The sequence below is a fragment of the Oncorhynchus kisutch genome, linkage group LG15 (genome assembly GCF_002021735.2).
Source record: "Oncorhynchus kisutch isolate 150728-3 linkage group LG15, Okis_V2, whole genome shotgun sequence".
NCBI classification, from domain to species: domain Eukaryota; kingdom Metazoa; phylum Chordata; class Actinopteri; order Salmoniformes; family Salmonidae; genus Oncorhynchus; species Oncorhynchus kisutch.
The window spans coordinates 92,658,738-92,681,344 of record NC_034188.2 but is presented as its reverse complement, the minus strand read 5'-3'; the positions used below and the strand labels follow the sequence as shown (position 1 = coordinate 92,681,344).

Here is a 22,607-nt window from a genome sequence, read left to right as displayed (position 1 = left end):
TTCTGCTTTCAGTTTATACAGGCTCCCTCTGCTATCAGTTTATACAGGCTCCCTCTGCTATCAGTTTATACAGGCTCCCTCTGCTATCAGTTTATACAGGCTCCCTCTGCTATCAGTTTATACAGGCTCCCTCTGCTATCAGTTTATACAGGCTCCCCTCTGCTATCAGTTTATACAGGCTCCCCTCTGCTATCAGTTTATACAGGCTCCCTCTGCTATCAGTTTATACAGGCTCCCTCTGCTATCAGTTTATACAGGCTCCCTCTGCTATCAGTTTATACAGGCTCCCTCTGCTATCAGTTTATACAGGCTCCCTCTGCTATCAGTTTATACAGGCTCCCTCTGCTTTCAGTTTATACAGGCTCCCTCTGCTTTCAGTTTATACAGGCTCCCTCTGCTATCAGTTTATACAGGCTCCCTCTGCTATCAGTTTATACAGGCTCCCTCTGCTATCAGTTTATACAGGCTCCCTCTGCTATCAGTTTATACAGGCTCCCTCTGCTATCAGTTTATACAGGCTCCCTCTGCTATCAGTTTATACAGGCTCCCTCTGCTATCAGTTTATACAGGCTCCCTCTGCTATCAGTTTATACAGGCTCCCTCTGCTATCAGTTTATACAGGCTCCCTCTGCTATCAGTTTATACAGGCTCCCTCTGCTATCAGTTTATACAGGCTCCCTCTGCTATCAGTTTATACAGGCTCCCTCTGCTATCAGTTTATACAGGCTCCCTCTGCTATCAGTTTATACAGGCTCCCTCTGCTATCAGTTTATACAGGCTCCCTCTGCTATCAGTTTATACAGGCTCCCTCTGCTATCAGTTTATACAGGCTCCCTCTGCTATCAGTTTATACAGGCTCCCTCTGCTATCAGTTTATACAGGCTCCCTCTGCTATCAGTTTATACAGGCTCCCTCTGCTATCAGTTTATACAGGCTCCCTCTGCTATCAGTTTATACAGGCTCCCTCTGCTATCAGTTTATACAGGCTCCCTCTGCTATCAGTTTATACAGGCTCCCTCTGCTATCAGTTTATACAGGCTCCCTCTGCTATCAGTTTATACAGGCTCCCTCTGCTATCAGTTTATACAGGCTCCCTCTGCTATCAGTTTATACAGGCTCCCTCTGCTATCAGTTTATACAGGCTCCCTCTGCTATCAGTTTATACAGGCTCCCTCTGCTATCAGTTTATACAGGCTCCCTCTGCTATCAGTTTATACAGGCTCCCTAGTTAGCTCCCTCTGCTATCAGTTTATACAGGCTCCCTCTGCTATCAGTTTATACAGGCTCCCTCTGCTATCAGTTTATACAGGCTCCCTCTGCTATCAGTTTATACATATCATCCAACTTGTGCTGTAACTTGTGACTTGTCCTCCTCTGAGAGACTTTCAAAAGGCTTTTGAACAAGAGAGGGGATGTTTGTAATTACACTTTCTTCATCAGCGCTCCTAAATATTTTCCAACCTCATATTTAAAAAGCTCCCAGTTATTACTGCATGAATTGTCATTTATAGCGTTGTTCCAGAAGTGTGTAATTACATTGTTTATCTCCATCTAGACCAACTCATGTTTTAATATAGAGCGATTCAGCTTCCAGTAGGTTGCTCTGCCAGGGCCGTTATCAGAGATACACAGTGTAATGTCAGTATAAAACAGCTCTATGGTCAGTAAGGGGAGTGGCCAGGATGTTATCAGAAATACCCTGTTTATCAAAACATTTAGATACCAGCCAACTATGGTGATTGTCTGGAGCCTTATTACTCCATGTGAAAGACTTGTCGTTAGGAAACTTTACTCTCCAAATATCTACAATATCAAACCTTTCCATAAACTGCCTCCAACTTACATCCATAGAGGAGGACTGTCCCGGAGTCCATTTATCAATTAAATTATTTGGAAAAATATAAAAATCCCCGACCTACTATAAGTAAAGCATTAGGGAGCTTGGTTAGCCAATGGAGAATACGCTTTTCCAAAGATTCAAGTAAGTGATCATTTTCAAGTTTGGAATTGTTTCCATAAATATTGGTAACAATAATAATGATGATTTAACATTTGACAAACAAGATAAAAAATGTGACAGGAGGGTCACAGTCAGAGTGCAAAATGATTGGTTAGTGGAAACTCCAGCAGAGTGTTCAGAACCATGAGAGACACATACATCATTTCCCCACTGAGATCTCCAGAAGTTGACGTTGGTAGAAACTGAATGAGACTCTTGAAAAAACATAAATCTGTTTAAAGCTGTTTGGAAAATAAAAATAAGGCTTTGCGCTTTACATTACGTCTTAACCCCCTAGCATTGAGTGAAACTATAGACAACGACAAAGTGGAATATAGGACAGAATGTACTACGAGCTAAACAACAATCGCAAAGCGAGTAAATCTGAAAAGAAACCAGCGCTACACACAATATAGACATAAATGATTGAGTAAGAATAGTTTAAGCATAACAAAGATAAATGCCAGAACAAGAAACAACAAAGAGCTTGCTCACTGCCTATACTGCAGGTAAACATATCAGAAGTGAGAGAACAAATAAAATAGTAAATATCCATTTCTCCAGTAGTCCTGTGCAGTTAGAACGAAGGTGAAATCACCTTAAGAGCCGGGAGTGGGATCTGCCCACATCAGAGGTAGCTATCTAGGTAGCCTATGTTGACCACCAGGCACAGTCTATGAAATCACCTTAAGAGCCGGGAGTGGGATCTGCCCACATCAGAGGTAGCTATCTAGGTAGCCTATGTTGACCACCAGGCACAGTCTATGAAATCACCTTAAGAGCCGGGAGTGGGATCTGCCCACATCAGAGGTAGCTATCTAGGTAGCCTATGTTGACCACCAGGCACAGTCTATGAAATCACCTTAAGAGCCGGGAGTGGGATCTGCCCACATCAGAGGTAGCTATCTAGGTAGCCTATGTTGACCACCAGGCACAGTCCTCAAGAAGGAAGGTTTGGATCCGTTGATGAAAGCACATCCTCCACTGAGTAAGCAGCTTCCTCTTTTCCTACTTTTTCCACAGCTGGCCACAGTTTCTCCTTTCTCTGTCTGCTTTCAAGAGGTCTTCAGCAAACCGCAGGTTGTTGTCACGTAGGAAAGTAGATTTCTCTGTCTGCTTTCCAAGTAGCATCCCTGGAGATCCGTAATGTGAACTGAGGAATGACACCTCTGGGCTTGGAGTCACCCTGACTTCTCGTGCCCGAGGCGATGTACAGTGTTTGCAAGCTTAGCCTTCTCCTCAGTTAGGATAGCTTGGCAGACTTTGATGGTCTCTTGCCGCACGGTCTCCCCATCTGCCTGTATATTTCTGTCAGCGCGCTGTCACACCTTAAATCATCAACAACCTGGTGTTTTTAGCAAGCTAAGAATTAAATTGGTAATTCAAAATAATACACTTTTCATTATCTTTCAAAAGTTGGTATGCAGAACAAGGTAGGAAGAGTGCGCTCAAACTGCCATCTTGGAGCCTCCCTCTACTGTCCATCATCAGGTAATAGTAGCATCATGCTGTGAAGACCATCATCAGGTAATACTAGCATCATGCTGTGAAGACCATCATCAGGTAATACTAGCATCATGCTGTGAAGACCATCATCAGGTAATACTAGCATCATGCTGTGAAGACCATCATCAGATTAGCATCAGGCTGTGAAGACCATCATCAGATTAGCATCAGGCTGTGAAGACCATCATCAGATTAGCATCATGCTGTGAAGACCATCATCAGATTAGCATCATGCTGTGAAGACCATCATCAGATTAGCAACATGCTGTGAAGACCATCATCAGATTAGCATCATGCTGTGAAGACCATCATCAGATAATACTAGCATCATGCTGTGAAGACCATAATCAGATTAGCATCATGCTGTGAAGACCATCATCAGATAATACTAGCATCATGCTGTGAAGACCATCATCAGATAATACTAGCATCATGCTGTGAAGACCATCATCAGATAATACTAGCATCATGCTGTGAAGACCATCATCAGGTAATACTAGCATCATGCTGTGAAGACCATCATCAAATTAGCATCAGGCTGTAAAGACCATCATCAGGTAACACTAGCATCATGCTGTGAAGACCATCATCAGGTAATACTAGCATCATGCTGTGAAGACCATCATCAGGTAATACTAGCATCATGCTGTGAAGACCATCATCAGGTAATACTAGCATCATGCTGTGAAGACCATCATCAGATTAGCATCAGGCTGTGAAGACCATCATCAGATTAGCATCAGGCTGTGAAGACCATCATCAGATTAGCATCAGGCTGTGAAGACCATCATCAGATTAGCATCATGCTGTGAAGACCATAATCAGATAATACTAGCATCATGCTGTGAAGACCATCATCAGACATGAAAAAAAAAATGTCCTTCATCTTTTAAATGTTTTTCACAAGTCATGCTTCTTCAAAATCTGATTTCACCATTGAGAAAACACACACCCACAACACACCACCACAACACACCACCACACACCACAACACACCACCACCACTCCACACACCACCAAATTACCACAACACACCACACTACCACACCACCACAACACCACAACTCCACAACCAAATTACCACAACACACCACCACACCACACTACCACAACACACCACCACAACACACCACCACACTACCACAACACACCACCACAACACACCACTCCACACTACCACACTACCACTCCACACACCACCAAATTACCACAACACACCACACTACCACAACACACCACCACACTACACCACCACACTACCACAACACACCACCACCACACCACTCCACCACCACCACAACACACCACACTACCACAACCACACCACACTACCAAAACACCCCACCACCACAACACACCACTCCACCACACACCACCAAATTACCACAACACACCACCACACCACACTACCACAACCACCACACTACCCCACCACACCAATACACCACCACAACACACCACCACACTACCACAACACACCACCACAACACACCACCACACTACCACTCCACACCACCACACCACCACACTACCCCACCACACCAATACAATACACCACCACTCCACCACAATAAACCACCACACCACACTACCACCACCACACCACACAGAGTGTGTCTGTCTCCAGGGTGACCACATGACCAACAGCCCCCTGAGTACAGAGTGTGTCTGTCTCCAGGGTGACCACATGACCAACAGCCCCCTGGGTACAGAGTGTGTCTGTCTCCAGGGCGACCACATTCCAATACATTCCATCAGCTAGAAACTCACGACCCTGAAAAAAAAGAAAAAGAGGGCTGACTATCGGCTCTTCCTGAATCAGACAAACAGTTACCTCAGACAGAGCTGTAACCCTGAAGAGAGCAGATGACAGGCCTAGACATTGTAGCTCAACTGTAAATACAGATGTAAGTCTACTGTAGCCCAAGCATGTTTTTACATTTCACAACGACCACACAAACCGAGACAGGCTAGTTCTTCACAATGACCACACAAACCGAGACAGGCTAGTTCTTCACAATGACCACACAAACCGAGACAGGCTAGTTCTTCACAATGACCACACAAACCGAGACAGGCTAGTTCTTCACAATGACCACACAAACCGAGACAGGCTAGTTCTTCACAATGACCACACAAACCGAGACAGGCTAGTTCTTCACAACGACCACACAAACCGAGACAGGCTAGTTCTTCACAACGACCACACAAACCGAGACAGACAGGCACACTTTATAGCTCAACCATTTTTTCAGGCTAGTTCTTCACAATGACCACACATAGTGCGACTAGCTCAAGGTTTCTGTCCTGATTCCCTCCTGTTGACTAACTGAGTCTGAAGCAGGTTGAGACGTGTCAATCAGCACACACCCTGCTACTTCCAACACCTAGTTATATAATGGTTCCCAAATGGCAGCCTATTACCTACGTAGATCTGTGTGCCAGTTATGGTTTTCATATGCAAATGTTCCTTAAACAGTTTAATTACATTTATACGAATGTCTTCATATCGCACAATCATTGTCATGTAGTTAATCAAAATTCTATCCAAATCTAAATGAAAATGATAAAAAGTCACTTCTATTGCCAGATATGTAAAAATAGCCGATATAAAGCCAACAAATAAAAAGATTGCAGCCTGCAGGTAGAAAATATCCTGATTAAAATAAATATCATATAAATCACATTGGTTGCACATGGCCTGTCTGCAACCAACTTGAATCATTGTATCAACGGGGTCTGACCTGAAGCTTGCTCTAGCAAACCTGCAACATTGTATCAACGGGGTCTGACATGAAGCTTGCTCTAGCAAACCTGCAACATTGTATCAACGGGGTCTGACCTGAAGCTTGCTCTAGCAAACCTGCAACATTGTATCAACGGGGTCTGACATGAAGCTTGCTCTAGCAAACCTGCAACATTGTATCAACTGGGTCTGACCTGAAGCTTGCTCTAGCAAACCTGCAACATTGTATCAACGGGGTCTGACCTGAAGCTTGCTCTAGCAAACCTGCAACATTGTATCAATGGGGTCTGACCTGAAGCTTGCTCTAGCAAACCTGCAACATTGTATCAACGGGGTCTGACATGAAGCTTGCTCTAGCAAACCTGCAACATTGTATCAATGGGGTCTGACCTGAAGCTTGCTCTAGCAAACCTGCAACATTGTATCAACGGGGTCTGACCTGAAGCTTGCTCTAGCAAACCTGCAACATTGTATCAACGGGGTCTGACCTGAAGCTTGATCTAGCAAACCTGCAACATTGTATCAACGGGGTCTGACCTGAAGCTTGCTCTAGCAAACCTGCAACATTGTATCAACGGGGTATGACCTGAAGCTTGCTCTAGCAAACCTGCAGCATTGTATCAATGGGGTATGACCTGAAGCTTGCTCTAGGAAACCTGCAACATTGTATCAACGGGGTCTGACCTGAAGCCTGCTCTAGCAAACCTGCAACATTGTATCAACGGGGTCTGATCTGAAGCTTGCTCTAGCATACCTGCAACATTGTATCAAATATTCTGGGCCTTCAGAGCTTCCTGCTCCAGTGAGATCAGGACAGACACAGCTGTAGGCTCTTTGATCAAGGGATAAGAAGCAGTGGTTGACGTGGGCAGGAGCTCACTGGAGCAGAGTACCGGTACCTCAAAATGTTCTACTGCTTGAACTCCTGTTCCTCTTTATAGGATATTATCTCTAAAGTATTGTAGAGCTACTGTTCCTCTTTATAGGATATTATCTCTAAAGTATTGTAGAGCTCCTGTTCCTCTTTATAGGATATTATCTCTAAAGTATTGTAGAGCTCCTGTTCCTCTTTATAGGATATTATCTCTAAAGTATTGTAGAGCTCCTGTTCCTCTTTATAGGATATTATCTCTAAAGTATTGTAGAGCTCCTGTTCCTCTTATAGGATATTATCTCTAAAGTATTGTAGAGCTCCTGTTCCTCTTTATAGGATATAGGATATACTGTCTCAGCCTCCAGTATTTATGCTGCAGTAGTTTATGTGTCGGGGGGCTGGGGTCAGTTTGTTATATCTGGAGTACTTCTCCTGTCCTATTCGGTGTCCTGTGTGAATCTAAGTGTGCGTTCTCTAATTCTCTCCTTCTCTCTTTCTTTCTCTCTCTCGGAGGACCTGAGCCTTAGGACCATGCCCCAGGACTACCTGACATGATGACTCCTTGCTGTCCCCAGTCCACCTGGCCATGCTGCTGCTCCAGTTTCAACTTCCACCTGACTGTGCTGCTGCTCTAGTTTCAACTGTTCTGCCTTATTATTATTCGACCATGCTGGTCATTTATGAACATTTGAACATTTTGGCCATGTTCTGTTATAATCTCCACCCGGCACAGCCAGAAGAGGACTGGCCACCCCACATAGCCTGGTTCCTCTCTAGGTTTCTTCCTAGGTATTGGCCTTTCTAGGGAGTTTTTCCTAGCCACCGTGCTTCTACACCTGCATTGCTTGCTGTTTGGGGTTTTAGGCTGGGTTTCTGTACAGCACTTTGAGATATCAGCTGATGTACGAAGGGCTATATAAATAAATTTGATTTGATTTGATATTATCTCTAAAGTATTGTGGAGCTCCTGTTCCTCTTTATAGGATATTATCTCTAAAGTATTGTAGAGCTCCTACACCTAAATATAAACAGTACCAGCAACCAAAATGAGTACCGGAACCTATTTCAGTCCAAGTCAACCACTGATTAGAAGTAATCGGGTAGGCCTATTTTATGACGTTTCCACTGGATCAGAGCAGGACATTGTTCCATTTCACGCTGAGTGGTTATCGAAAGGGAGAAAGATGGAAAGATGTTTCAAATCCATAGAAGAATTACTGTCATTCTCAATGGATGTAAAAACAAACTTTTCTTGCTTGCTGTATGAGGTGAAGAAAACATTACTTTGACAAGCTCCTCAGGTGATGTGTGAAGCCAATCAGAAATACTATCAGATCCCCAAATGTACGCTACCATTCAAACGTTTGAGTTCACTTAGACAGTTCCTTGTTTTTGTCCATTAAAATAACATCAAATTGATCAGAAATACAGTGTAGACATTGTTAATGTTGTAAATTACTATTGTCGCTGGAAAAGGGATTTGAAGGGATTTGTTATGGAATATCTACATAGGCGTACAGAGGCCCATTATCAGCAACCATCACTCCTGTGTTCCAATGGCACGTTGTGTTAGCTAATCCATGTTTATCATTTTAAAAGGCTAATTGATCATTAGAAAACAATTTTGCAATTATGTTAGCACAGCTGAAACTGTTGTTCTGATTAAAGAAGCAATAAAACTGGCCTTCTTTAGACTACTTGAGTATCTGGAGAATCAGCACTTGTGGGTTCGATTACAGGCTCAAAATGGCCAGAAATATAGAACTTTCTTCTGAAACTCGTCAGTCTATTTTTCTTGTTCTGAAAAATTGCAAAGAAGCTGAAGATCTCGTACAATGCTGAGTACTACTCCCTTCACAGAACAGCGCAAACTGGCTCTAACCAGAATAGAAAGAGAAGTGGGAGGCCCCGGTGCACAACTGAGCAAGAGGAAAAGTACATTACAGTGTCTAGTTTGATAAACAGATGCCTCACAAGTCCTCAACTGGCAGCTTCATTAAATAGTACCCGCAAAACACCAGTCACAACATCAACAGTGAAGAGGCGACTCCGGGATGCTGGCCTTCTAGACAGAGTTGCAAAGGAAAAGCCATATCTCAGACTGGCCAATAAAAATAAAAGATTAAGATGGACAAAAGAACACAGACACTGGATGGAGGAACTCTGCCTAGAAGGCCAGCATCCCAGAGTCACCTCTTCACTGTTGACGTTGAGACTGGACAGAGGAACTCTGCCTAGAAGGCCAGCATCCCAGAGTCACCTCTTCACTGTTGACATTGACACATAGTTTAACAAGACTCATGACATTGTTTAGGTAGGCTATTTAATGATGATAATCATCATCATCATCATTATCATCATAGTAATCATAATCATCAATCTAGGCCCAATTTACCCGAAGTTATTCTGCTACCAAATATGTTGTATTATGATAATGTATATGAACCCACAATGTAATTATCCTTTTTTACATATATGTTGTATTATGATAATGGATATGAACCCACAATGTAATTATCCTTTTTTACATATATGTTGTATTATGATAATGTATATGAACTCACAATGTAATTATCCTTTTTTTTACAGAAAGTGAATAGATCAATTAATAGCGACAGCCACACATTGTGTTAGATTACTTCCCAATCACAGTCCAATTTCTCCTCTAATTTAGAAGGTTTGAGCTCAGCTGCTGAATGTCAAAGAAACAAACCAAAGATGCTTCTCTGATGCACTTGGAAGTGTCTTCGTCTGGCATTTTACCGCTTGTTTCTAGCCTAAAGCATCGCAGATTTATCTGTTGTTTTAGATCGGTATCAACCATCACAAATAGGAACCCCTGATCTAGAGAACTGGGAGAGACTAGAACACGTTGTCAGTAATCTAGAAGACTGGGCGTGACTAGAATAAACTGTTAGTAATCTAGAAGACTGGGAGTGACTAGAACACGTTGTTAGCAGTCTAGAAGACTGGGAGTGACTAGGGCACGTTGTCAGTAATCTAGAAGACGGAGTGACTAGGACACGTTGTTAGTAATCTAGAAGACTGGGAGTGACTAGGACACATTGTCAGTAATCTAGAAGACTGGGAGTGACTAGAATAAACTGTTAGTAATCTAGAGGACTGGGAGTAACTCTAGAACATGTTATTAGAAATCTAAACGACTGGGAGTGACTAGAATACATTGTTAGTAATATAGAAGATTGGGAATGACTAGAATACGTTGTTAGTAATCTAGAAGACTGGGAGTGACGAGAATACGTTGTTAGTAATCTAGCAGATTGGGAGTGACTTTAGAACATATTATTAGTAATCTAGTAGATTGAGAGGGACTCTAGAACATGTTATTGGTCATCTAGAAGACTGGGAGTGACTAGAACACGATGTTAGTAATCTAGAAGACTGGGAGTGACTAGAACACATTAGTAATCTAGAAGACTGGGAGTGACTAGAACACATTAGTAATCTAGAAGACTGGGAGTGACTAGAACACATTAGTAATCTAGAAAACTGGGAGTGACTAGAACACATTAGTAATCTAGAAAACTGGGAGTGACTAGAACACATTAATAATCTAGAAGACTGGGAGTGACTAGAACACGTTAGTAATCTAGCAGATTGGGAGTGACTCTAGAACATATTATTAGTAATCTAGTAGATTGAGAGGGACTCTAGAACATGTTATTGGTCATCTAGAAGACTGGGAGTGACTAGAACACGATGTTAGTAATCTAGAAGACTGGGAGTGACTAGAACACGATGTTAGTAATCTAGAAGACTGGGAGTGACTAGAACACGATGTTAGTAATCTAGAAGACTGGGAGTGACTAGAACACGATGTTAGTAATCTAGAAGACTGGGAGTGACTAGAACACATTAGTAATCTAGAAGACTGGGAGTGACTAGAACACATTAGTAATCTAGAAGACTGGGAGTGACTAGAACACATTAGTAATCTAGAAGACTGGGAGTGACTAGAACACATTAGTAATCTAGAAGACTGGGAGTGACTAGAACACATTAGTAATCTAGAAGACTGGGAGTGATTAGAACACATTAGTAATCTAGAAGACTGGGAGTGACTAGAACACATTAGTAATCTAGAAGACTGGGAGTGACTAGAACACATTAGTAATCTAGAAGACTGGGAGTGACTAGAACACATTAGTAATCTAGAAGACCGGGAGTGACTAGAACACATTAGTAATCTAGAAGACTGGGAGTGACTAGAACACATTAGTAATCTAGAAGACTGGGAGTGACTAGAACACATTAGTAATCTAGAAGACTGGGCGTGACCAGAATACGTTGTTAGACACTATAAACTAGAACATGCATTTATCCTAATTCTACTACTGAAACATCGTAGTTCCACTGTGTAAGGCTGGATGGTATGCACCTTACTTTCTCTAGTTGGTTGGAGCTGTCTGGCTGGTGTTGGTGAGCAGGAAGAGGCAGGAAGTAGAAGATCCACTGCATGTTTTTTATATTAAAGGTTCTTGGAGCAGGTGCAGGTATTTAAAAATATATACAAATCATTCAACGAGATGCTGGAGCACCATGCCTCACCGCTCAAATGAATATAAAGACTAAATATCAGTCTGACTAACTCCTAGGGCTCATAATAACCCTAACTAACCCTTGCAGAGACCGGCAGCCATCTTCAACTCCCATAAAGCCCTACACCTGAGCATATACAGTTCCTTCGGAAAGTGTTCAGACCCCTTGACTTTTTTCCACATTTAGTTTTACGTTACAGCCTTATTCTAAAACGCATTAAATCATTTCCCCCCCCCCTCATCAATCTACACACAATAACCCATAATAACAAAGCAAAAACAGGATTTTAGAAACTGCTGTAATGATATGCGGTTCGTAAGGATAGCGTAGCTAACAAATTGTCAGCCAACATAACGTGTACATTTGAAAAGTCGTTATTTTATACATTGCTCAACATTTTCTTAACATTTGTTGTAATTAGTTAAAGCAATTCATTTGTATCCACTCTCGTCGGACTTCGGCTGCATATTCTCTGCCATTTTCTTCAAATCTGAAAATGTTGTGAAGATACGACCATTTTCGGTAGAATTACATTATGGGCCCTAAAAGCACGTAAATAGTGCTTGTATACTATTTGGTCTACTACACAGCCTTCAAGCACTCTGTCAACCCTGTCAAAATATGCCAATATAATATGTTACTAGCTATACTACAAATAGCACAATTAGTCTAGTAATAATATAGCGAGTTAGCTAGTTTAACAGGCAAAAACGACCTAAAACGAATGTAATGAAAGGTAGATGACTAGCTGTCAATTATTCGTAGCTAGCTAGATACCAATTATTCCTGGCTAGCTAGTTATCCAGTTAGCCCTATTGACTTACTATGGAGTTGTGATCTACGCACACTTCAGTGAGTATTGTAGGCAGGTAAACCAAAATAACACAGTATGTATTTATTAACACATCCAGATAAAAGGGCTGTGCAAGGGCAACATTTCATTTTTGAAGTCGTGAGTTAATTTTCTCTCGCTGCAGCCCAAATAATCTCTGACATTGATTTCAATACATTTTGCGTTGATTTTTACGTGGTTGGTCATATTTCCGTACATACTTTCCATCGAAGCTTGCATTGGTGAATGCTTCAGAATGTGTACAAGCGGAATACGCATCTGAGAAGTGCCGCTCCGTTTCGTAAACTTTGATTTGGACTCATGGTAGCTTGGATCACAGTAGCATGCATATTGAAATACACCCAATATGGTGAAGTGTGTAAGAAGTGTGTAATCTCACATAGTGTTTAGGTGTAGTTTCACATAGCGTTTAGGTGTAGTTTCACATAGTGTTTAGGTGTAGTTTCACATAGTGTTTAGGTGTAGTTTCACATAGTGTTTAGGTGTAGTTTCACATAGTGTTTACGTGTAGTTTCACATAGCAGTTAGGTGTAGTTTCACATAGCATTTAGGTGTAGTTTCACATAGCATTTAGGTGTAGTTTCACATAGCGTTTAGGTGTAGTTTCACATAGCATTTAGGTGTAGTTTCACATAGCTGTGTAGTCTCACATAGCGCTTAGGTGTAGTCTCACATAGCGGTGTAGTTTCACATAGTGTTTAGGTGTAGTCTCACATAGCGTTTAGGTGTAGTCTCACATAGTGTTTAGGTGTAGTCTCACATAGCGGTGTAGTCTCACATAGCGTTTAGGTATAGTCTCACATAGCGGTTAGGTGTAGTTTCACAGTGTTTAGGTGTAGTCTCACATAGCGGTGTAGTCTCACGTAGCGTTTAGGTGTAGTCTCACATAGCGTTTAGGTGTAGTCTCACATAGCGTTTAGGTGTAGTCTCACATAGCGTTTAGGTGTAGTCTCACATAGCGTTTAGGTGTAGTCTCACATAGCGTTTAGGTGTAGTCTCACATAGCGTTTAGGTGTAGTCTCACATAGCGTTTAGGTGTAGTCTCACATAGCGTTTAGGTGTAGTTTCACATAGCGTTTAGGTGTAGTTTCACATAGCGTTTAGGTGTAGTTTCACATAGCGTTTAGGTGTAGTTTCACATAGCGTTTAGGTGTAGTTTCACATAGCGTTTAGGTGTAGTTTCACATAGCGTTTAGGTGTAGTCTCACATAGCGGTGTAGTCTCACATAGCGTTTAGGTGTAGTCTCACATAGCGGTGTAGTCTCACATAGCGTTTAGGTGTAGTCTCACATAGCGGTGTAGTCTCACATAGCGTTTAGATGTAGTCTCACATAGCGGTGTAGTCTCACATAGCGTTTAGGTGTAGTCTCACATAGCGGTGTAGTCTCACATAGCGTTTAGATGTAGTCTCACATAGCGGTGTAGTCTCACATAGCGTTTAGGTGTAGTCTCACATAGCGGTGTAGTCTCACATAGCGTTTAGGTGTAGTTTCACATACAGCAAGAGTTCTCCATTAAGGGCTAGATATGAATAGAGATAAGAGGCAAGGCGATAAGAGACATCCAGACAAGATATTCTTACTGCACCACCACATTGAAACCACTGAGAGAAGGTAAAATAAGGACCGCAGTAGGCTACTTTAAACAGCGATGTTGTGTGACTGCTTTAAAAACACCATTGGGGCACTAGGTCTCCTTATGGTGGGTAGTCACGTTACCATCTAAACAAGGACTATATTATTTCTGCTTACTGCTTAAACAAGAGGGCCAAACAACTAGCGGTTAGATTCCTTTGTCTTCATTGGGAATACTTCAGTATGTGCTGAGAGGGAAAAGGATAGTGTTGATCATGTTGCTGTTCCAAAAGGCCCTGGAGTCATACAACTCTGATAAAACAAGGGACTGAATAGCAACAGTAACCTTCCACTGTAGTCTGTCTGTATGTTCGTTCATCTGTCTCTTTTCCACCGTGGTATTGAATATAAGGATACTATGGCTACAGTGTTGAATTACAGTAGAACATACTCAACTGAGTCACCAGTGAGTATTGAATATAAGGATACTATTGCTACAGTGTTGAATTACAGTGGAACATACTCAACTGAGTCACCAGTGAGTATTGAATATAAGGATACTATGGCTACAGTGTTGAATTACAGTAGAACATACTCAACTGAGTCACCAGTGAGTATTGGTTATCGGCTTGGTTTGCAGAATACGGAGGGGTAATAAACCCTAATGTATCCAAACTATTTTAAAATGGCACTTAACAAAGATATATTCCCACACTCTGCTAACTCATAGGTATTAACACATCCTCATAGCTACTAACACATGGCAAATATGGGTCCGTACTGCAACCATTCTTATTCCTTTCTTCAGGCCTGGGAGGCCTGGAGAGGCCTGGAGGGAGGCCTGGAGAGGCCTGGAGAGGCCTGGAGGGAGGCCTGGAGGGAGGCCTGGAGGGAGGCCTGGAGAGGCCTGGGAGGCCTGGAGGGAGGCCTGGAGAGGCCTGGAGAGGCCTGGAGGGGCCTGGAGAGGCCTGGGAGGCCTGGAGAGGCCTGGGAGGCCTGGAGAGGCCTGGAGAGGCCTGGAGGGAGGCCTGGAGAGGCCCTTACCCCCAAGCATTATCTCCTGTAATGGGTCTGATTGCTCTCTCTCTCTCTCTCTTTCTTTCTCTCTTTCTTTCTCTCTCTCTCTCTCTTTCTCTCTCTCTTTCTCTCTCTCTTTCTCTCTCTCTCTCTTTCTCTCTCTCTTTCTCTCTCTCTTTCTCTCTCTCTTTCTCTCTCTCTCGGGAATTCAATCTTTTTCAGTCTTTACTTATTTTTTTTAAATCAAACTTGAAATGGTAAAATCCTATGTAATTATATTCATGGATAAAACACGATTATAGAAAGGAAAAGGAGAACGTGTAAAATAACAAGAACAGATGTCCACTTAGTATCGTTGCCTGACAGGGGCGCATAGTAAAAGTGTAATTTTCCACTTCAGCGGCGTAAAGATTCCCGTGCCATAAACGTCCACGGGTTCAAAGGGGATACTCGACGCCGATTGGATGGTGAGGATACGTGACAAACCATTAAGCTACACTTTAATAATAGTATACTTCAACCTATCACACAAAAACGCTTTGTTCCAAAATGTGATAACACACAATCTAGACATTCAAGTAACATTTTTATCTGAAACAATGCAACACAGTTTGAAGTTAGACATTTGAAGATGATCACGATGAAGAGGATGAGAACGCTACTTACTCTTTAGCGCCGTTATCAACATATTCCCGTCTTTGATCAGTTCTTTGATGAATTTGTTTGTTCGGTCCAACTCTATTTCATGATATTTTAGCCGTTCTCTGAAATCAGGGCTATCCAGAAAAGAATCGCTAAACTCCAGAGTTGGGAGTCCCATTGTGAACTCGAAAGTAAGACTATAAAGTTATTTTCCGATCATAAAAGTATTTACCTAACAGAAGTTTGTTTTCATCATGCTATACCGGTGTTATTCGCAATCTAGAGTTGTCGAAACTTTTTTTCCCTCCCACTTTCCCGGTACTTCCGCCGTAGATATGTTCTTTTCTCATCAACATTCTCTCCAGAGCCCCTCACCAAAATGACCCGTGATTGTGAGACTCCTGCTGGTAAGGTTTGGGACGCGTTTTGTTTGCCTTGCCACTGTATGTGTCTTGGTTGTTAATGATTGGTTGTTAATGATTTAAAACTACACTCAACGTAAACTAAACAAAAATGTAGTTTAAACGTTAACTCGTAAATAAATAAAGTTAGATGATAATGCCTTCTGTGTTTTGTCAACCATCATTTTAAAGTATATATTAACCTACATGGGCGAGGTATAACGTATCAGATTGTAGCCTACAGGCATAAAACTACCAATGTATCCTGGATCACGTTTCTCTTGGGAAATACTGCATTATATGGCTGACTACACAATTGAAAAGTGTAACCTAACGCTGCTTATTCAGGCCTGTCGAGAACGAACAGAAAATAAATATAAACTTTAAGTGAACACGGCTAGAGGGTTTTACACAACAGTCAAGTTTTATTCCCATAGAACCACAGCAATGTGTGTGTGACCTAAAGCAGTACAGAGAGTTTGATAAAGGAACTGAGACACATTTGTGCTCACAATGAATACAAGGGAGAATGCAGCCAAACAGAAATGTTATTCAGCTACCTCACAAAATCTACCATAATCCCATACATATTACCCTTGTGCAATAAAACCAACAAAATGTAGCTGTACAAACACTCCACTACGTATACCAGCTCACATAAAATAAAGATATTGTTCAGAAACAGATGGGAGCGTTGATGTGTGTCAGTATGGTTGTGTGTACCGATAACACTGAAACTGGACGGCTATGAGCTGGTGTCTGTGTGCCTGTGTGTGTGTGATGCGTGCGTGCGTGTGTAGTGTGAATGAGTAACGTGGTAAAGGAGGGCCCTTATATTACCATATAACACTGTAGATCCTAATTGGAGCCAGAGGAATCACTCACCTATGGAACACAGAGAGATAATGATGATGATGTCAAAACTCCAAATTAGCATTTGCTAGGTTGGCACAGAGGTGTTGATTCATAGTCCTTTACATATCAATATTGCTTAAGCACTGTGTGGCTATCTAGTGTTGCTGTTGGTACTACATTATGAATTACAAGTATGGAGGTTTGACAATGATAAGAATATCATGTAGAAGAAGAGAAAAGTGACTGACTGGCTGACTGACTGGCTGGTTGACTGACTGGCTGACTGACTGACTGGCTGACTGACTGGCTGACTGACTAACTGGCTGACTGGCTGACTAACTGGCTGACTGACTGGCTAACTGGCTGACTGACTAACTGGCTGACTGACTAACTGACTGGCTGACTGACTAACTGGCTGACTGACTAACTGACTGGCTGAATGACTGGCTGGCTGGCTGAATGACTGACTGACTGGCTGGCTGACTGACTAACTGGCTGACTGGCTGACTGACTGACTAACTGACTGACTGGCTGGCTGGCTGACTGGCTGACTGACTAACTGACTGGCTGGCTGAATGACTGGCTCGCTGAATGACTGACTCTGACTGGCTGGCTGGCTGAATGACTGACTCTGACTGGCTGGCTGGCTGGCTGGCTGGCTGACTGACTGAATGACTGACTGGCTGGCTGGCTGACTGGCTGGCTGACTGAATGACTGGCTGGCTGAATGACTGACTCTGACTGGCTGACTGGCTGGTTGACTGACTGACTGGCTGACTGACTGGCTGACTGACTAACTGGCTGGCTGACTGACTGGCTGACTGACTGACTGACTAACTGGCTGACTGACTAAATGACTGGCTGAATGACTGGCTGGCTGGCTGGCTGAATGACTGAATGACTGACTGGCTGACTGACTAACTGGCTGACTGACTGGCTGACTGACTAACTGACTGGCTGGCTGGCTGAATGACTGGCTCGCTGAATGACTGACTCTGACTGGCTGGCTGGCTGAATGACTGACTCTGACTGGCTGGCTGGCTGACTGAATGACTGACTGGCTGGCTGACTGGCTGGCTGACTAATTGGCTGACTGGCTGGCTGACTGGCTGGCTGAATGACTGACTCTGACTGGCTGGCTGGCTGGCTGAATGACTGACTCTGACTGGCTGACTGAATGACTGGCTGGCTGGCTGAATGACTGACTCTGACTGGCTGGCTGACTGAATGACTGGCTGGCTGAATGACTGACTCTGACTGGCTGGCTGGCTGGCTGAATGACTGGCTGGCTGAATGACTGACTCTGACTGGCTGACTGGCTGGCTGACTGAATGACTGGCTGTCTGCTAAATGACTACAATTTATATTTAAACAGTAGAGTGTCTGCTAAATGACTACAATGTATATTTAAACAGTAGAGTGTCTGCGAAATGACTACAATTTATATTTAAACAGTAGAGTGTCTGCGAAATGACTACAATATAAATATAAGTCCAAATGTAAACACCTCATAGTTTTACATAATTGTTATGAAAAGCATTACATGCATAAGAAGCACTGCAGACAGTCTGGTACAGTAGTATTCTGCATCAGTCTGGTACAGTAGTATTCTGCATCATCAGTCTGGTACAGTAGTATTCTGCATCAGTCTGGTACAGTAGTATTCTGCATCAGTCTGGTACAGTAGTATTCTGCATCAGTCTGGTACAGTAGTATTCTGCATCAGTCTGGTACAGTAGTATTCTCTATCAGTCTGGTACAGTAGTATTCTGCATCAGTCTGGTACAGTAGTATTCTGCATCATCAGTCTGGTACAGTAGTATTCTGCATCAATCTGGTACAGTATTATTCTGCATCATCAGTCTGGTTCAGTAGTATTCTGCATCAGTGTGGTACAGTAGTATTCTGCATCCATTTGGTACTGCAGCATTCTGCATCAGTGTGGTACAGCAGTATTCTGCATCAGTCTGGTACAGTAGTATTCTGCATCAGTGTGGTACAGTAGTATTCTGCATCAGTCTGGTACAGTAGTATTCTGCATCAGTCTGGTACAGTAGTATTCTGCATCAGTCTGGTACAGTAGTATTCTGCATCAGTCTGGTACAGTAATATTCTGCATCAGTCTGGTACAGTAGTATTCTGCATCAGTCTGGTACAGTAGTATTCTGCATCAGTCTGATACAGTAGTATTCTGCATCATCAGTCTGGTACAGCATTATTCTGCATCAGTCTGATACAGTAGTACTCTGCATCAGTGTGGTACAGTAGTATTCTGCATCAGTCTGGTACAGTAGTATTCTGCATCATCAGTCTGGTACAGTAGTATTCTGCATCATCAGTCTGGTACAGTAGTATTCTGCATCAGTCTGGTACAGTAGTATTCTGCATCGTCAGTCTGGTACAGTAGTATTCTGCATCATCAGTCTGGTACAGTAGTATTCTGCATCATCAGTCTGGTACAGTAGTATTCTGCATCATCAGTCTGGTACAGTAGTATTCTGCATCAGTCTGGTACAGCGGTATTCTGCATCATCAGTGTGGTACAGTAGTATTCTGCATCATCAGTCTGGTACAGTAGTATTCTGCATCAGTCTGGTACAGTAGAATTCTGCATCAGTCTGGTACAGTAGTATTCTGCATCATCAGTCTGGTACAGTAGTATTCTGCATCAATCTGGTACAGTAGTATTCTGCATCAGTCTGGTACAGTAGTATTCTGCATCAGTCTGGTACAGTAGTATTCTGCATCAGTCTGGTACAGTAGAATTCTGCATCATCAGTCTGGTACAGTAGTATTCTGCATCATCAGTCTGGTACAGTAGTATTCTGCATCAGTCTGGTACAGTAGTATTCTGCATCAGTCTGGTACAATAGTATTCTGCATCATCAGTCTGGTCTGACCTCAACCAAGGATCATAAAAAGTTGTGCTATAAATTCACAGACAAACAAAAGATTCCTAGATGCCCTTCCAGACTCCCTCCATCTACCCAAGGACGTCAGAGGACACAGACACAAATCAGTTAACCACCAAACTGAGGAAGTAAATGTAACCTTGCATAATATCCTAGATGCAGTCGCACCCCTATAAACAAAAAACACATTTGTCACAAGAAATTTGCTCGCTGGTATACAGAAAATGGAAATGGCGCTCCACCAAACTGGAAGTCTTCAGACTAACTTGGAAAGACAATTTTCCAACCTAATTGAGGAGAATAAAAACAATCGAAAATGTATTTTTGATACTGTCGCAAAGCTAACTAAAAAGCAGCATTCCCCAAGAGAGGATGGATTTCACTTAAATTCATGAACTTCTTCGACAAAAAGATCATGATCATTAGAAAGAAAATTAAGGGCTCCTCTTTGAATCTGCGTATTTCTCCAAACCTCAGTTGTCCTGAGTCTGCACAGAACTGCCAGGACCTGGGATCAATGGAGACACTACAGTTTGTAATCCTGTATCTCTTGACACTTTCATGAAAATAGTCATGGCCTCTAAACCTTCCAGCTGCATACTGGACCGTATTCCAACTAAACTCCTGAAAAAGCTAATTCCTGTACTTGGCCCTCCTATGTTGAACATAATAATCGTCTCTCTACCGGATGTGTACCAAACTCACAAAAAATGGCAGTAATAAAGCCTTTCTTGAAAAAGCCAAACCTTGATCCGGAAAATGTAAAAAACACTATCGGCCTATATTGAATCTCCCATTCCTGTTAAAAATCTCCCATTCTGTTAAAAGCTTCCCGAAGACAAATCATGTATACAAAACTCTTCAGTCTGGTTTTCGACCCCATCATAGCACTGAGACTGCACTCGTGAAGGTGGTAAATTACCTTTTAATGGCTCTGCATCTGTCCTCGTGCTCCTAGACCTTAGTGCTGCTTTTGACATCGTCATGACACCACATTCGTTTGGAGAGATTGTAAACCCAAATTGGTCTACACGGACAAGTTCTGGCCTGGTTTAGATCTTATCTGTCGGAAAGATATCAGTTTGTCTCTGTGGATGGTTTGTTTTCTACCTCTTGGGGATGTCATTCAGAAACACAACGTCAACCTTCACTGCTATGAGGATGACACACAGCTGTACATTTCGATGAAACATGGTGAAGCCCCAAAATTGCCCTCCCTGGAAGCCTGTGTTTCAGACATTAGGAAGGCGGATGGCCACATATTTTTTTAACTTTTAAACTCAGACAAAACAGAGATGCTTGTTCTAGGTCCCAAGAAACAAAGAGATATTCTGTTGAATCTAACAATTAATCTTGATGGTTGTACAGTTGTCTCAAATAAAACTGTGAAGAACCTCGGCGTTACTCTGGACCCTGATCTCTCTTTTGAAGAACATATCAAGACCATTTCGAGGACAGCTTTTTTCCATCTTCGTAACATTGCAAATATCTGAAACTTTTTATCCAAAAATGATGCCGAAAAGATAATTCATGCTTTTGTCACTTTTAAATTAGACTACTGCAATGCTCTACTCTCTGGCTAACGGCATAAAGCACTAATAAACTTCAGTTAGTGCTAAACACGGCTGCTAGATTCCTGACTAGAACCAAAACATGTGATCATATTACTCCAGTGCTAGCCTCTACACTGGCTACTGCTAACCTACAAAGCATTATATGGACTTGCTCCTACCTATCTCTCTGATTTGGTCCAGCCGTACATACCTACACGTACGCTACGGTCACAAGAAGCAGGCCTCCTTACCGTCCCTAGAATTTCTAAGCAAACAGCTGGAGGCAGGGCTTTCTCCTATAGAGCAACATTCTATCCATGTGAGAGAAACAGGCTCAGCCTTGAGTTTTATGTCTTTACTGAAGACTCATCTCTTCATTAGGTCCTATGATTGAGTGTAGTCTGGCCCAGGGGAGCGAAGGTGAACCGCCCTTGCTGTCTCTGCTTGGCCGGCTTCTCTTGGGCTTCTCTGCCCTATTACAGGGCTGGGTCACCTGGCTTACTAGTGGTCTTCCATGCCGTCCCTAGGAGGGGTGCGTAACTTGAGTGGGTTGTTACTTACGTGATCTGTCTGTCCGGTTTTGCGCTCCCTCGGGTTCGTGCGGTGGAAGAGATCTTCATGGGCTATACTCGGCCTTGTCTCAGGGTAATAAGTTGGTGGTCTGTTGATATCCCTCTAGTGGTGTGGGGGCTGTGCTTTGACAAAGTGGGTGGGGTTATATCCTGCCTGGTTTGCCCTGTCCGGGGATATTGTCGGACAGGGCCACGACCCCCCCTAACGACCCCCCCCCCCCCATTATCCACAGAGCCTGAAGGTTGTGTGCATGAGTGTGTGTGTTTGCATCCGTTCGTGTGTTTTTGTGCGAGTGTGTCTGTAGTGTGAATCTGTGTGTGTACATGCATGTGTCTGAGTGTACATACATGTATCTGAGTGTACATACATGTATCTGAGTGTACATGCTTGTGTCTGAGTGTACATGCTTGTGTCTGAGTGTACACGCTTGTGTCTGAGTGTACACGCTTGTGTCTGAGTGTACACGCTTGTGTCTGAGTGTACACGCTTGTGTCTGAGTGTACATACATGTGTCTGAGTGTACATACATGTGTCTGAGTGTA

General features: G+C 42.7%; 1 protein-coding gene across 1 annotated transcript in view; it reads right to left on the bottom strand.

The window, feature by feature from the left end:
- LOC116353726 (rho GTPase-activating protein 42-like) overlaps positions 1-16,163 on the bottom strand; it is a 58,106-nt gene extending 41,943 nt beyond the window's left edge. Inside the window, exon 1 of the mRNA XM_031791461.1 lies at positions 15,796-16,163. Coding sequence (XP_031647321.1) covers positions 15,796-15,949 — 154 coding nt within the window. The 5' untranslated portion in view covers positions 15,950-16,163. The remainder of the gene's footprint in view (positions 1-15,795) is intronic.
- Between the last annotated feature and the right edge of the window lie 6,444 nt (positions 16,164-22,607).